Source organism: Stegodyphus dumicola, chromosome 2, assembly GCF_044657685.1.
Source record: "Stegodyphus dumicola isolate Sdum_Otavi_A_Nest chromosome 2, ASM4465768v1".
In the NCBI taxonomy this organism is placed as follows: domain Eukaryota; kingdom Metazoa; phylum Arthropoda; class Arachnida; order Araneae; family Eresidae; genus Stegodyphus; species Stegodyphus dumicola.
In genome coordinates this window covers 15,356,250-15,371,909 of record NC_140769.1, presented here as the reverse complement: position 1 = coordinate 15,371,909, position 15,660 = coordinate 15,356,250, and the positions used below count along the sequence as shown (strand labels likewise).

Sequence of the window (15,660 nt, the reverse complement as noted above, 5' to 3'; positions counted from 1 at the left end):
TATGAATTCGTTGGTGACGTGTATAATGTAATAGATGATTTAGAGGTAAAAGTTTTTGGATATTTTATTTATTTTATATGTGGAAATGTTCATATTTGGAAAGGGTAAATACTTTTTCGCGATCAGGTAATTTCATATATGTTCTTTTTACCGGGTTTAAAGATTCAGAAAATTGTCATGTATTTTCGTGAAATTTTTCTAATTTATGAGAAAAAAGCAGTGTACATGGATATAGTGAAGAGTGTGCGCAATGCCATTTTTGTGCAATTCTGGGATGTTTTTTTAAGTAAAAATAAGTCGGCATGTACATGGTTTATGTGTATGTGTTATTTTGAAAAACGCGTAAGGAGTATGGTATTGTGCACTTTTTCCCAATTTTGCAGTGAATATTTGTCATGATTAAGCAGTTTTGTTAGATAAAATTTCTAGCATAAGTGTAATTCGGCTAGTAGATTGTTGGAAGAAGTGTTCAGTAGATAAAAAGAAAAGAAACATGTCTTTACTTCGTGAAGACAAAATGGCGGCGGGAAAAAAAAAATAGAGGGTTGCTGTAGGAGAGTTGGTCGCCAAATTTTCGCCAAAAAAACGCCAAGTTACCATAATGTAAAGATCAACCAGACATTTTAAAATAGACATCAATTTTAAATTTGATAAGCATAAAAACTTCTTTCCTTAAATAATATTTTTTGTTAATTTGTAGTATATTTAAACTTGGAGGAACAATTCCTGTTTAGTAAGTTCTAACAGGAAAAATACAAAATGCAATGGATTTTAAAGTTAAGATAAATGCAATATATTCTATGCATATTATTTTAATATTAAGTGTATTCATTGTTCATTTTATCCATGGTTAACAATATAATTATGCAGTTATATTTAATTTTATTTTCCTTCCAGATTATTTTTATTTATTTTGGTTTTTTACCTGTTAAGAATTAATAAGATAGGAGACAGACTCAAGTAATTGCTTATTGGGAGAAAAATTTGTTACTCATCTGTTACTGGGACTGGAGTCAGAAATGTATGTATATGTCTGTATGTGTGTGTACACAGACACACATACATATATACATGCATACATGAGCACATCAATCCATCCATAGATTTCTGAATTGGGTTGCAATAACAGAAGACTACTCAAAATCCTCTGTCTTGAAGAAAAATGATGGCCATCTTTAGTGTATTAGCTTTTGAATTGATATATTATTACTTGCTTATAAAATTGTTGAATAGATTACTATATTTCTTTATAAAATTTATTTTTTAGCTTGATCGTATCAAATTTATTCTTTCCAGTTACCTGAGGACACGCCTTGCAAAAGTAAGTGCATAAAAGGCCAAATTTTCTTAAATTCGGTTTTATTTAGCTGCTGTTTATACATATCAGATTTATTTTTTATTTGGTGTCTCTCTATTGATGAGTAAAATTGGAACTACTCTCATATATGCCCTTGATTGGCAACAAATTTCTCCATGGTGCCATATTACTATCCAAATTTTTTGTCTACTGTTTGAACTTTAAGCCTACAATGTCTGCAAAAACGCGGTTTTCGGAGGTGCAAAACCCACATTTTGAATACGCAATTTAAATTAAAAATCTTTTTTTTTTTTTTTTTTTTTTTTTTTTTTTTTTTTTTCCTGATAACAAAAATGTAAAGTTTCTAACCAAAAATATTTGATAAGAATCCATGTACACAGAAATCTGTTTTAACTTAAAAAAATCAAAAAATTGCACAATCTATGCAACGAAGGAATCTACGAGCTACGCACACCTTGCTTAAATAAATTTCAAACAATATCATGTACACAGCGTTCTGTTTAAACACAGCGTTCTGTTTAAAAAAAAATCTACAAATTGCACAATCTAGGCATTGTGCACTAATCAACAAAATAACTAACTCAAAATTACATTTGCATAAAAACTCAAAATTGCATTTTCGATTATATATAGGCAACGTAGCTTTAACGTGACACCACGTAATCTCTATTGTATTTATATGACAGCCAGACTCACTATCCGCAAAATTGATACTATGATTCACTAATAAATGTTCAAAAACCTTCTTCACCTAAATCCTTGTAGAATTTCCAGCCACTCGAAAAAATAGTTGTACCAGGCATGCTACTAAAATTTTGCCAACACATTTTTCATTGCATCGTAAACCATTTCTAACCGCCCACTACATGAACCAACCAGCAACTAAAACCTCTACAGTAAAATCCAAGTTTCCAGGTAAGAGTTGCCATAGAAACCAACATTGCCCCCAAAACCAACGCAGAACATGCAATCGCACTAAAAACCAGCGCAGAACACACATCGCCACATTTGGCAACCTGAGGGCATATATAAGAGTAATACCATAAAATTTATCAGATTATGTGTATAATTCATTTCACTTCATAATTTCATGTTTTACGTTTTTAAATATAAATTGAAGATTTTTAGCAATCCTGCATCCATTCAGTGTAGTTTACACTGTGTTTGCTTACTTTATATCTTTAAGTCTTATTTTTATATCAGTTCAAACTTTTTTATTATTAGAGTAAAAGCCTGACTATCTGGAATGCTGAAGTAACCAGAATATTCTAGAATTTAAGGGGGAAAAAATTCGGTTGATCTTTGGATTATGGTAACTTGGTGATTTTTTGGCGAAAATTTGGCGACCAACTCTGCTACAGCAACCCTCTATTTTTTTTTCGCTGCCATTTTGTGTTCACGAAGTAAAGACATGTTTCTTTTCTTTTTATTTACTGAACACTTTTTCCAACAATCTACTAGCCGAGTTACACTTATGCTAGAAATTTTATGTAACAAAACTGCTTAATCATGACAAATATTAACTGCAAAATTGGGAAAAAGTGCACAATCGCAAACTCCTTGCGCGTTTTTCAGAATAGCACATACACATAAACCATTTACACGTCGACTTATTTTTACTTAAAAAAACATCCCAGAATTGCACAAAAATGGCATTGCACACACTCTTAACTTTATCCATCTACACTGCTATTTTCTCATAAATTACAAAAATTTGCACGAAAATGCAAAAAAATTCTGTGAATATCTAAACTTGGTAAAAAGCACATATATGAAATTACCTGATCGCGAAAAAGTATATACCCTTTCCAAGGATGAACATTTCCACGTATAAAATAAATAAAATATCCAAAAACTTTTACCTCTAAATTATCTATTATATTATAAACGTCACCAACGAATTCATACTGCAAACATTACAAATGGTTACAAATACTTAGTGTCAAATATTTAAATTATTTCCATACATGTTTATTTCAACTGAAACATATACCAAATTCCTACAAACATAAAATTCACAAAATAACTATCATTTAATTAAAATATCACTAAACCATGTACATGTCGACTTATTTTTACTTAAAAAAATTGCAGAAAAATGGCATTGTGCACACTCTTCACTATATCCATGTACACAGCTTTTTTCTCATAAATGAGAAAAATTTCACGAAAATGCATGAAAATACTCAACGTATTCTACTCAAACGTATTCCAAAATACTACAAACATATAACTCACAAAATTACGATCATTAAATTAAAATATAATTAAATTAAAAAACACTACTTAAAATATAAATAAGCACATACATTAAATTAATAAAAATTAGATTACAATCCTAATTACTTTAAACTAAATCATTGCTAATAACAATTTTCCAATAATACCATATTAACTTATTTACTCCTTACATTTAGAACACTGCATAAAAATAATATCCTCAAATGATTAAAAATACTAACTTACCTAATCTTCAGAATCTTCATTACATGGCACGCACACTTCCACTATTTCACACAATGAAGCTTAATACAAAATAATATAGTACTACAGTTTTCCAAATTCCCCCCCTTTTCCGATTAAAGAACTGTAATTCGTCCATTAATGTCACATGACATATCTCATGATCTCTCATTTCCCTCACACAAAATAATGCGTAATCGGAACTGAGGACTTCTCACATTATTACCAAAGTCCTAGGTAGTAACCTTTATCGTCTCCAAAATGTCGCCAAACTACCAGTTACCATATTAAAAAGATCAGCCAAAAATTCTTCCCAAAAAATTCAGTAAATGAGAAATTTGTAATGCCATATTAGAGCTTTTATACTATTAACGTGCACAGTCTCACCAGACAGTGTCATTTATGGTCAATAATGGATAAGCACAATGTCATGACACAATCATAAGAAGTTCATTTTTGTTTAATGTAACTCCATTAATTCTTAATAGGACAGTTTAATTTTTGTGAAGTAAGCTCTAAGTTATATCTTTTCCTTACCTTTTTTTTAAATATTAATATCTGGTACAGTGTGCAATGAAGTACAGTACAAAGTCCGTAATCCGGACTCGTCGGGACTTCGTCGATTCCAGATTAGTTTTTTTTTTCCGGATTATAGATCATCAATTTAAATCTGGTAAGATGGCATGCAGAAATTATACAATTAAAAATATGTAACCATAATTTATGAAATAAAGAGCAATTATGATCTAAAGGGTATCAAAATTTACACACACACACACACACACAAAAAAAAAAAAAAAAAAAAAAACTTAATCTTTATTTGTTTAGTTTAGTAAACATTTCTTTCAATGTAAGTTGTTTAAGTTGCTTCGTTTTTTGTGCTAATACTTTCTTTTTAATTCTATAAACAGACATAATTTCTTGTGCAGTTACAAATTTCCACTGTTCAAGTCCTGTAATTGCTGTGTCGAAAATACCAACTAACTTGTCAGTCGAAATTTTTTCGTTTTCAATAACGTTCTCTGTTACTTTCTTCACTATTGGAAGCCGCGCATGGGTAAACGTTTTACTGGCTTTACGCGCATGCGTAAATTTGTGGCTTTGAAGTCTGGATTATAGATCATTCCGGATTATGGACTTTGTACTGTATTTTCAAAGTTACAGGATCCGGGCATAAAAAAAAAGGCCATAATACACGCAGCTTTGAAAATGGATAAATGATGTGATGTAATGTGAAAATTTATAAGGGATTTAAGTTTATTATATGTTATATCAAAAATTTGAATCTGTTTTCTATCTAACTAAATAAAGAACGAACGTTTAAACATCTGGTAGAACAATTGGCGACACTTTCGACTTTAATGTTCCTCGGGATTCCATGATCAGATGATATGTTTCATTTTCAGAGTGGCCTGGAAAATACATCGGTTTTTATGTCGGAAATACTTTTTCTTCAAAATCGTATATAATTTTTAATATAAACGTTTGATATTCAAGTTGTTAATAGATAGTGATTGCTGTTATGACTTTAGAATAGAAATTGTTTCCATTCATTTGTTTTTTTCTGACACCAGTTTTTTTTTTTTTTTTTTTTTTTAATGCTCAACTTTCCTAAATTTTCACACATCTGGAATTTGGCATTTCCTGAGCTTTTATTGTATGTTAAAATTCACTGGCAAACTACTTGGCAGCAATTTTTCATCTGGCTAATGCCACGGAAGACAACAAGCATTTTCAAAATAGCAGTGCAGTAAGAAAGCCATACAAAAGCAATCAGTCTATAAAATTTTAAAAGCAAAAGACATAAGCTATGATGTAAGATACAGAATGTGGGTGTATGTCATGAAGTAATATCTCAGCATTTTCCTTGTTTGATAATTTAGATCTTGTTTATCATGAATAAAGTAAGATACAGAATGTGGGTGTATGTCATGAAGTAATATCTCAGCATTTCTCTTGTTTGATAATTTTGATCTTGTTTATCATGTATAAATATATATCATGTAATACAACTGCTTCGAATTACTAGATGTGTATCTCACAAATCTCTTCATAAATCAGACGCTAGAAATGATAAATCTTAATATGGGAACGACGAACTCCTAGAGAATGTGAATGTTAATCTTTTGTACTGAATTATTCTTGAATTAAAAGCGATTCTTCTAAGAACATGCAAATGATAAGAAGCCTTATTGTCTAATAAGTTACAGTATAGTATGAGCTCAACTATTAGATATTCTAGATAAACCAAAATTTTGTGACTTACTTAACTGTGATACTCTATTATTTTGTACTGGAAACAAATCTGCAATATCTCAAGCTCTATGTTGTTATAATATAAAGCAGGCTTCTATCCCTAAAATTGGTCTCTGTCTCTCTCTCTCTCTCTCCTTTTTTTTTTTTTTTTTTTTTTAGTTTGTTGACTATTTGCAATTTGTATCCTGTTAATATCAGATTATTTAGCCAAATGTTGCTAAAAATGCATGCACTTAGTATTTAGCTTTGTATTGTAATGGAAAGGAAGACTATTTTAAACTGTTAGCATTATCTTCAAAGTTGAGTGAGTTTTATATTTATGCAATGATGCACTGTTTTGGTATGGAATTATATTTATCAGAATATTGTGAAGTGGATAATGAGAAAATATTTCAAAATACAAATTATCTTTACATGAATTTTATTATTTTGTTGTTATAAAACAGTAGTAGTATAATCTGCTTTGTTGTGTTAAATGTTAAGTTATAAAAAAATTATGTATTAATTAGAACAAATAAGAAAAAAAATTAGATCACTGCATGCTATTTCATTGAAGGGTAGTCCAATATTATCAAAATGTTGCCAGAATGGTGGTAAATGGGGCTGAAACATAGAATTTAATGTGGGAATGTTATTATTTGGCTGAAAGAAGAGAAGTGAGGCTGGGAAAGCTTTTTTTCATACCTTTGAGAGACAGTGCAAACAATAATTATGAACTCCAAAAATTGAAACTAGTGTTTTTTATTTGGGCAGTAGGAAGATATTAAAGACTTTTTAACTACCTTTTATTTAATATACATATGTGATCACTTGTTCTGAATTTTAAAATTCTGTTAGCTTGACATATATGTTTAAAAATACATTTACAAGAAATTTTATAAATGCTGCATGACTGAAGATCTGGTATTCATTCATTTACAAATGAAAGCATTATTTTATTGCCAGAAAAGAAACCTGAAAGTCATGTTGCATAATTATGTAGTATATGATCTACCACTTTTAATCTGTAATTTATTTTTTAAATGACCACATAATAAAAGTTGTTGTAATTTAAAACATTTATTTTTTCGGTCATTTTATCACATATTCAAATTTTAAAAAATGGTTTAATGGTATCATCTAAAAAATAAACAACTAACTAAAAGCAGTAGGTTGTATCCAACATGATTATTGCATATTGTGATTGTTATAAATCTTTTTTGTACCATGCACCCTTTCATCATCATGTCATTCCCCCTTCCTTTTTAAAATGTGAAAGATTTATGCACATTTATTTAAAATTAAAATTATTTTTTAATGTGTTTTAATTTTTTTTTTTTTTTTTTTTTTTTTTTTTTTTTTTTTGAGTCTTTGGATATTTATAAGTATTATAACATGTACTGAACTTAAGATGATCTGCTTTTTACATGAATTTTTTTAAAAAGCTGTCTTATTTTGTTTTGTGTGGATTATCTGAGTATAAGAATGGAAAATGTAGCTTTTGAGAGATAATGTTAAAAATGTATATATTGCTGATTTTGTGTAATGAATGCTGAAAATGTTGAAGAAACTAATACCGTTTTTTTTCCTTCATTGCACTATAGATTGAAAAATTTGGACCTCACCTGCTGTATTTAGAACAGCGGGAATTAAGCGATCCCAACCAAATGTCAGATGAGGAAAGACGGTTTGCTCAGAGGTTGTTTTCTTTTAATATTCTCTTAGAACTTATATTAATATAGATTCTTTTAAATACATTTTCAAAAATTTTGGAGCCTCGGTGTTTGAATAGAATTTAGGTTGAAAATGCTTGCTTGCAGTGTAGGATGGCTAATATGATCTAGTAGCTTGGTGTCCATAAAAGCGAATGCAGCATGAAGGTAAACAACTAAGCCTCTTTCTGCTTCATTTCCCTCAATTGGTCTCATAGAAAGAATCCAAATATGCTAGATCTGCATTTGCAGTGGCCACACAACTAGATCCTCACATTCAGTTTGATATCCTGGATATTCCATATCTAGCCAATCATATTTGAGATAACTGAAATATACAGTCAAAAGCCTTTAATTTGGACGTCCATAATCCGGACCCCAAAGCTACGAACTTTCTGCGCATGCATAAACGCTTAATGCGTTTACGCATGCGCATATGCATTTACGCATGCACGTTTAATGTATAACGGACAGTATAAGCTAAGCTAAAATTATGTAATTATCTATTTCAGATAATGTTGCTGATTGTGTTGTTCCTTAATCTTCGAACTGGATCCGGCTTATTATTTTTTGCAGACTGTTAGAGCAATTTTATGAAAGTAAGCTTGAACTTTCGATTATGTCAAAAAGAATTTCCAATTCTGGAGCTGCCAAAGGATCTACAAAGCGAAAGCATGTTTCGATGTACATCAAACAAAAAGTGGAATTGCTGGAAAAAATGGATAAAGGCATATCCTTTGTTTCTCTAACCATTTCGAAATATGTTTATCAATTTCACGCTGCTCTGTGGGAGGGGGGGAACGTTGTGGTGCGCAATGAACTGGAAGTTGATCTGTCAGCACTATCCTTATCTTCAGGGCAGATGATTTTATTTTATTCGGCTTATAATTCCTTACTAAATGTAGTATTTCATCACGATGTACTCAGTCTTTGATATCATTTAAATCAAATTCCTCGTCATTATAAATATCACAAATACACATCAAATAGTTTTCTGGTTGCAATTTTCTAATTTCGACTATGTGTAATGTATGCTTTACGCATGCGCGCATTGAAAGAAATGTTTAATATAGTAAACCAATAAAACTTTTTTTTTTGTAAATGTTGATACCCTTTAGATCATAATTGCTTTTTATTTCATAAATTAGGGTTTCATATTTTTAATTTCATAATTTCTGCATGCCATCTTACCAGATTTAAACTGATGACCTATAATCCGGAATCACCGAAGTCCCGACGAGTCCGGATTAAAGACTTTTGACTGTACTATAGCCCTTTTACTCTAAATTATTGGCTGATATGTGAAGAAGTACTAAATATGAATGTATGATGAGACTTTAGGCAACAGATAAGATCTATGATCCAATAATACAATTCTCCTGTTAGGGTGAATTCTACAAGAAATGAACTAAGACCATATATGGCTACTGTAACTTTTGAAGATCTCAATGCTGCCCAATCGGTATAGTGATTAGTGAACACTGATTGCTGTATCAGTGGTCCCAGGATTGAATCCCAGAAAAGACGGGGATTTTTGTAAGCATATAGTGTCTTTGCGGCAAGGGGAACTCAAATGCATGGCAAGCTGAATGTCCTCTCAAGAGGTTGGTGGTAGGGGGAAGGGGTGGAACACCATCAGACAATCTCCCGCCATGTTCTTCCTCAAAACTGGGATAGAAGCTTAACATAATTAACTAAGTAGTTGGCTAGGTTCAGCAATACCTTGATCACTTACGGTACTAAAAGATTCTGGTCTACCTTCTACCTGTACCACCTTCTTCTTCTTGACCTCAACAGCCTCTATAGGCCAAGGCTGCTTTTCCAAGTTTTTTCCATCTGATCATATCCAGCGCCACAGCTTCCTATCAGTTTCAAATTCTTTTCCGCAATATCCTGCCATCTAGTGGGTGGTCTTTTTCATTGCTTCCCTTCTATTTTGGAGGAGGTTACCTCTTTGGTGCAAAATGACTCATCATATCTATAAATATGGCCTAGTCATCTAATACAAGATGCCTTTATAATTTTGACAATATCAGGTTCATTATATTCCCTGCAGATTTCATGGTTATATAATATTCTCCACAGTTTATTTTGCCTCACTAGTTCAAAAATCTTTCTTAAAATTTTTCTTTCAAATATCAGTAGTAGATCTTCCTCTGTCTTGTTTAGTATCCAGCATTCACTTCTATCTGTATACAGGGCCATAGGTTTTATCAGAGTCTTATGTAAATTTATTTTGGTTTTTATGCTAATTAATTTGGATTTAAGTTGGTTTCCATACCCATAAAAATATCTGTTGATCATGAATATACTGTTTTTAATTTCAATTTTAATGCCATTGAAGCTTGAAATCACTGTACCCAGATATTTTAATTATTTAACAGTTTCAAAAGTATAATTGTTGATCTTTAAAGGGGGTAGGTTACATTATTTTATTTATTACCGTCATAAATTTTATCTTACCCTCATTGATGGTTAGCTGCACTACCTGTACATGAAAAATATGTTTTTTCATGTACAGGTAGTGAAATTTTTTCCTACCTCAAAGCAGAGGATGTGATTGACTGTTTATTTCAGTATTTTCATATTATCACAAACACCACCTTGGTAGAAGTCGCCGAACTGTGACAACCATGTGCATAACAATTCTTCAGGCAATCATATCAATAATTGTAAGTTTGAATCAGCAATGTCAGCATTTTTGTGCATGCTGTTTTGATTGTGTTGGAAAGCTCTAAAGGTAAACTGGAATGTTTTAGGTCTTCAGCTGAATTTTGAAATATGCCGTTGTGAGATTTGCCTGCAATTGAAGAAAGTTATGTGAAATTTTCTCCAAAATGTAATATTTTGTCAAGGCAAGAAGTTCAGATTTGTATTTGATGATGTTATATTTAGGAAAGCGACATTTTTAAAAATGCAGCATGAAAAAATGTAATTGAAGCAATATTTGGTTCAAGATTAGTTGACTGCTATTTACTGCTGCATTCAAATTTATATACTGCTGGAGTAAAGAATTAATAAGTTGTTTCCCATTGCTTTGAATCTGTTCTTAAAGCTATCAGTATGAAATTTTCACTAGAAGAAAAGAAACAAAAACTAAACAAAACCCTTTTTGTAAGTAGTTTTATAAATTGTTTTTCTAGGTTAAATATTGAACTAAAATTATAATATGTAACTAATAACATATATGATACAAAATAAATAGCTTTCACTAATTTTAAATTACTATTCTTTTTCTTCTTCAAAAAATCGCCAGATTGTGGCAAGTTGGTTGCGATACTACCAAAGTACCTTTATTTGCATAACAAATTCACCCATCATCATTTGCTTATTATGCAAATTTTATGCTTTCACAAATATATATATATATATATTAATTAACATTTTTGTTTATTAAGAGAAACAAAAATTTCTGTTTGTTTTGCTGGAAATGATTATTGCAAATTATCTTTTATCAATGCTTTGTTCTAATCAATAAAAAATTTTTTTATTTTATTTAAAAAGTGAATGGATTTACAGTAGTATAAAGAATCAGTTGCACAATTGTAGATTTACATGTATTTATGTGTTAAGTAATTTACTATTACTTTTTTGAAACTTCCTCTCCCCTTGCTTTTAACTGTATACTGTATATTTTTATTTTAAAAAAAAATATATATATACATGTTTTTGTTTAATTTATATACATTTTTTTTAATCCAAGAGGATGTTTACTCTTCACGAGAACATCTAACATACACAAAATAATTTACATCAGGCTTATTGTTTAAATGCATGTTGTGCACTTATTGAGAAAATTATCCTAAGATACAACTTTATGTAGGATAAATAAGTTTTAAACAGTTCAGCTGCATAATATTTAAAATATTTCTGTGTTTTGAGAAATTGCAATAATCATGTTATAAAAATAATCAAGGGAAAGCTATGTTAATTATATCTAATTGCATTTACCTAAGGCATTACATTATCTATGAAGATTACTAATTGTTTTAATGATTTTAAATCTATATTGGATTGCAAGCATAATTTCTTTATTTTTTTTTCCATACAGATATACATCAAGTATGAAAAATTATTTGCATGATGCTGCACTGAAGCACATGCCAACGAACATGCAATCTTTGAAACTTGAAGAAATTGGTATGTTATATTAGAAATAATAATCAGAAATATTATATATTTATGTATATATAATATATATAATATTTAATTAAGGCAAAAAACTATCATTGCCTGAAATCCATATAACTTCTCATATGTCAACTGTGAAATGCAGATGATGTCAGTGATTTTTGTCAGCAGGTTGAAGTATTCAGTACTGAAGCAAGCTACCATAGTCTATTGATAACTGCTTAATATCTATCACTAAATGAGTGTTTTGCAAAATATGTGCCTGTAATTGAAGAGTATTTAATTTGCTTTCTATTAACCCTGAAGTTGTTGAATAATTCTTAAAAAATTTATTATCTTTTATTTCACATGTAACTTTAAACTTGGAATTATTGTGATATATTTTACAAATCCAGAAAAAAAAAGTCTGAAAGTGTTTAGATTTTACATTATGCGCAAAGGAGCTTTTTTTAACGTTTTGTGGGTTACCTTTATCTATTAAATATCGTGTTCTTCGCGCTTAAACCATACAATTCAATTCAACAGCAATATCGCAAAATAATTTTTAAATGAGCATAGCTTTAAAATTTCCAATACACAGTCTCGCACACTAGGGATAATTTTTTTTTTTTTATCCTCTGTACAGTGTTGCCATTGCTCACTTTGAAATTGTTGAGTTTGTAATCAAAAATTTGTTAAAGAATTACAAAATATGAAATCAATAATAAAACAAATTCCAAATTTCGGTTTCAAGATGCCCATATCGGTAGAAAATTACATTATTTAAAATTCGATGGCTCTAGGTACTGTTACTTTATTACAATGCGAGAAACAAACTTACAGTTATACAGATTTTTCCTTATTTAATTTTTTTAAATATAACGCAGGATGATAATATTTGGTGGCAACAATTTGAAAAGTGAAATGGACATTTAAAGTTTTCGATTCAAAATGACAAAACGAAATTAATAGCCTTTCTGGACCAACAACCTTTGGGCTAAAAAAGAATACTTTTTAAGTTATAAATATCTAATAATGCTTATTGAAATAGAATTAATATCAATGTATAACAGGTGTCATAAAAATTGCAGAATTTTTAGATTCACTCGTTACTTTGGAAATGTGCATTTATAAAAAGATTGTATATTTTTTTAGTGCTGAAATGGGAAAAATGAACTAACTATATGGTCATCAGAATTTGAACCATGAATCTTCCAATTGTTTGCTGGATTTGCTGGCAGTTCAGCTATAGCAGTACACATAAGAGAATGCAACGGTTTATTGTACTGTCTCTCATTTAAAAAGATAATTGGGGAGAGGACAAAATTCAAGTGGTAGTGAATTATCATTCATCACATTTTTAGTTTTGGTGCCACTGCAGAGACATTATCTTTCACTATCACTCACTCATTTTAAGGGAACCAAAGAAAAAACTTTATTTGTACTGTAAAATGATTTTTAAAGCCCTCATTCATTTTATTTACAGGTTTAATAAACCATCAAGTGCAATTCAATTTTATACAAAAGAAGTATATATCTTGGGACCATTAGGTTTTCAAAGCCAGGGGACTTGAAAAATCAGCTGTGCTTTGGATTTAAATCATAGATTTTCCAACTGCTAGCTAGCAATGCTAACGATAGTATGATGAGGACATCCATCAAGAAATGCAATACAGTCAAAAGTCGTTAATCCGGACTCGTCGGGACTTCGGCGATTCCGGATTATCGATTTTTCCGGATTATAGATCATCAGTTTAAATCTCGTAAGATGGCATGCAGAAATTCTAAAATTAAAAGTATGAAAACATAATTTATGAAATAAAGAACAATTATGATCTAAAGGGTATCAAAATTTGCAAAAAGAAAAAGCTTAATATTTATTTGTTTACTTTATTAAACATTTCTTTCAATGTAAGTTGTTTAAGTTTTGCTTCGTTTAATGTGATAATACTTTCTCTTTAATTCTATTAAACAGACATAATTTCTTGTTCAGTTACAAAGTTCCGCTGTTCAAGTCCTATAATTGCTGTGTCGAGAATACTGACTAATTTGTCAATCGAAATTTTTTCGTTTTCAATAACCTCTGTCACTTTCTTCGCTATCGTAAGCGAATTATAATGACGAGGAACTTGTTTTAAATCATATCAAAGACGGAGCACATCGAGATGAAATACTACATTTGATAAGGAATTATAAGCCAAATAAAATAAAAACATCTGCCCTGAAGATAAGGATAGTGTTGACAGATCAACTTCCAATTCATTACCTCGCGGCGTTCCCCCCGCCGAGCAGCGTGAAATTGATAAACAGATTTCGGATTTCAAAACATACTTTCGCTTTAGATCCTTTACATATTAACAAATATATATTGGAAATTCTATTTGATATAATCGAAAGTTTAAACTTACTTTTATAAAATTGCTCTTACAGTCTGCAAAAAATAATAAGCCGGATCCAATTCGAAAATTAAGGAACAACGCAATCATCAACATTAACTGAAATAGATAATTATTTAGCTTATACATCCATTATACATAAAACGCGCACGCAAAAACGTATTCTGCACTTGCGCACACTCATATGCGCAGTCGTAAAAGGTCTTACGCGCACGCGTAAACGCCTATTCGCATGTGTCAACGCGGCGCATGCGCAGAAAGTTTTTAGTTTTGAGGTCCGGATTATAGATCATTCCGAATTAACGACTTTTGACTGTAGTACCTTATTCAGGCAGCAGTTATTGTCTTTTTCTAAATTTTATGAAAAATAGTAAGCTGCCTGCTTTCAGACATGAATATTTTAAGTGATTTTGAAATGATTAAATTAACAGTTAACCTAATTATCAAATGAAAAATTTTTCCTCTTAATTCTGGGATTGGTAATTTTTGGCAACAGGTTGAAGTATTCAATAAAGAAACTACTGCATTCTGTTAGTCATTGCTTTTATATTTGTCACCAAATAAGTATTTTGCTAAAAATCACTAAACTTATGCCTGTAACTGAAGGTTAATCCAGTGCTCCTTCAGTAAAGCAAGACTACAGCAACTAGAATCATTGTATTCTTTTGTTAATGTTATAGCAGCCAAAATGTGCACAAACATGCCAGAGATACCAAACTTTGCGACTCAACATATTTTAATCAAGTTATGTTCTTCCTTATAGCTTGGGACCTGAGGTTTTTTCCAATTTTCAGGTCATAAAGAAAATGTTATTAGGTTTTCTATAATAAAAAGAAGACTGAATATATTTTTAAAAAACGCTTTAATTTCTTTTTGATTTTTTATAGAGAAATATATATTTCAGTTTTATATACAAAAATAGATATAGAAAGCACATGAAGAATTATTCTTTATCTTTTTCAAATATCTGTTTAGAGTTTAAAACTTAAGGAAGTTCTAGTTTGATTCCCTTTTCCTCAAATTCTGGAATCATTATTTTTCTATCAGTCACACAGTTATAATGGAATTTCAATTGCTGCACAAGCATATATGTGTGGTTGTGGCATGTAGACTGAAATAGTAACAGCAACCTTAATGGTACATACTGAGAAATATAATCATAGGTATTTAGGGGAGGGGAAGTATTTTGCTATGGGTAGTTCTTCTCTGAAAGAATTTAATGCAGACCTTCATTTTATTTCATTTCAATAGGTAGTTTGCCAAAATATTGTACAAAACATGTAACTAGATCAAAACAAACTGAATCACAATGTTTGGTATGAGACCACTCTTTTGTAAACACTTATGCATAATTTGTCTTTTGCACATTAGCAAAAAGTACAAAAATTCCAATTATAGTAGTATGTCCATTTCACAGGTAATATTT

The 15,660-nt window shown here is 30.3% G+C and overlaps 1 protein-coding gene across 2 annotated transcripts in view; it reads left to right on the top strand.

Moving 5' to 3' along the window:
* Sld5 (DNA replication complex GINS protein Sld5) overlaps nt 1-15,660 on the top strand; it is a 32,376-nt gene that overhangs the window by 2,814 nt on the left and 13,902 nt on the right. Inside the window, exons 3-5 of one of the 2 annotated variants that reach the window (XM_085810458.1) lie at nt 1,268-1,321; nt 7,621-7,715; nt 11,780-11,868. In XM_085810458.1, coding sequence (XP_085666584.1) covers nt 1,268-1,321; nt 7,621-7,715; nt 11,780-11,868 — 238 coding nt within the window. The remainder of the gene's footprint in view (nt 1-1,267; nt 1,322-7,620; nt 7,716-11,779; nt 11,869-15,660) is intronic. The other variant, XM_085810459.1, reaches the window with a different exon arrangement.